At 35.5% G+C, this 1,570-nt stretch overlaps 1 protein-coding gene across 1 annotated transcript; it reads left to right on the forward strand.

The window, feature by feature from the left end:
• The first annotated feature begins 13 nt into the window (after positions 1-13).
• On the forward strand, positions 14-1,562 carry LOC112459487 (coronin-6-like). The gene is made up of 2 exons (XM_025023598.1): positions 14-338; positions 1,395-1,562. Exons 1-2 carry the CDS (start codon positions 160-162, stop codon positions 1,414-1,416), a joined length of 201 nt encoding a protein of 66 aa, XP_024879366.1. The 5' UTR covers positions 14-159; the 3' UTR covers positions 1,417-1,562.
• Positions 1,563-1,570: the final 8 nt, after the last annotated feature.

Here is a 1,570-nt window from a genome sequence, read left to right on the forward strand (position 1 = left end):
GGTATCTCTAGGACATTGACCGAATCGATAGTGGACCTGCAGCTGCATCAACGCAGGGTTGGTCTAGTACTATGGCATCCCACTGCGTTAAACGTGTTGCTCACAGCTGGCTCGGACAATCTTGTTATCATTTGGAACGTCGGCACGGGGGAGGCCCTGATGCGCCTCGACTCCCATCCAGACGTGGTCTATTCCGCGTGCTGGAACTGGGACGGATCCCAATTAGTCACCACGTGCAAAGATAAAAAGATTAGAATTCTGGATCCGAGGTCGGGCGAGATATTAGAAGAAGCTATAGCGCATGAGGGAAGCAAGGCGACTCGTGCCATCTTTCTCAGGTACGTCCTTCTTACGTTACATTTTATTCTTCAGCATTTTATCGCTTATATTTCACATCGCTATATATTTGTATATCGTATAAAAAAATCAGACTGACACAACAAGGAAGAAAGAGCAAATAGACACTATTTGGAAGACAAATTAATTTCTCAAAACTAAATTCTAATTCGCCATGAAGGACACGTAGTTTCTGAAAAAAAAAAAAATGTTTTAAATTTTCTCCAAAACTATAGGTATATATTTTCAGTTGCGTCAGCCTCATTTCACAAATGCAACATATCGCCCACACAGATTTTGCTATAATATCATTTTTTTTAATATAAATACTTATATATGTTAAATTCTTAATGTTTAAATTCTTAAATATTTAATTTGCTCCGCTTTTGGATCAAGAAACGTTTCATTCAAATGCATTATTAACATGAAAATGGCGATACATTTTTCCACGATTTCCTAACGTTTTTACACATACGTGATATAATTCAGAATGCCACATTGCCAATACTTGAATATCAAAATAACCAATTTTTATGGCTATGATTTTGTAAGGAAGAGTGCATTAAACTAACGAGTGAATTTGCATGAGAGAGTGTGGATGTAGATAAATACCAAACAAAAAGGGATGTGTGAATAATATTGTACAAAGTTTTCTTTACTTTTTATATTAGGTACTTGAATTTAATTAAAGATTGTCCATAATAGAATGTAAAACGTGTCTGTAAAATATAATCATCAAATGGTATACATCCACCTTTTTACACAAATATATATTAGTAATAATTCAATATTGATCTATGTGTTGGTAGAAATCGTTTAGAGATGATTCTTAGATATAGCCACATTGGAGCTCTTCCTTTCCACATTGTTGTCCCCTTCCCGCCTTTTCTTTTGTGTTACCATTTTCGACTAATAACTTGACGTGACTATAATATATTCGCGTCGACATATACATGGCACTTCTCGCGCTTCTTTCCGCGAGTGTTTTATAAGACAAACATGTTTGCGTACATAAAGGTACACTTGTTTTTATCATCTTGTATTTCCGGTTTGTGTAGTGCAAGATTCTGTAATTTTTAATGGAAAGACCGCCAGACTGAATTTTCGACATGACGAAGATGCCCAACTTAATATATACGAATGTCAAGATGTGTGTGCTCTGTAATTCTCCATAGATATTGCAGTAAGTATTGTGCACCAAGTTATTAATTCAAACTGTAATTGTAAATTAGAT

Source organism: Temnothorax curvispinosus, unplaced genomic scaffold (assembly GCF_003070985.1).
Source record: "Temnothorax curvispinosus isolate PA1 unplaced genomic scaffold, ASM307098v1 QBEX01009875.1, whole genome shotgun sequence".
In the NCBI taxonomy this organism is placed as follows: domain Eukaryota; kingdom Metazoa; phylum Arthropoda; class Insecta; order Hymenoptera; family Formicidae; genus Temnothorax; species Temnothorax curvispinosus.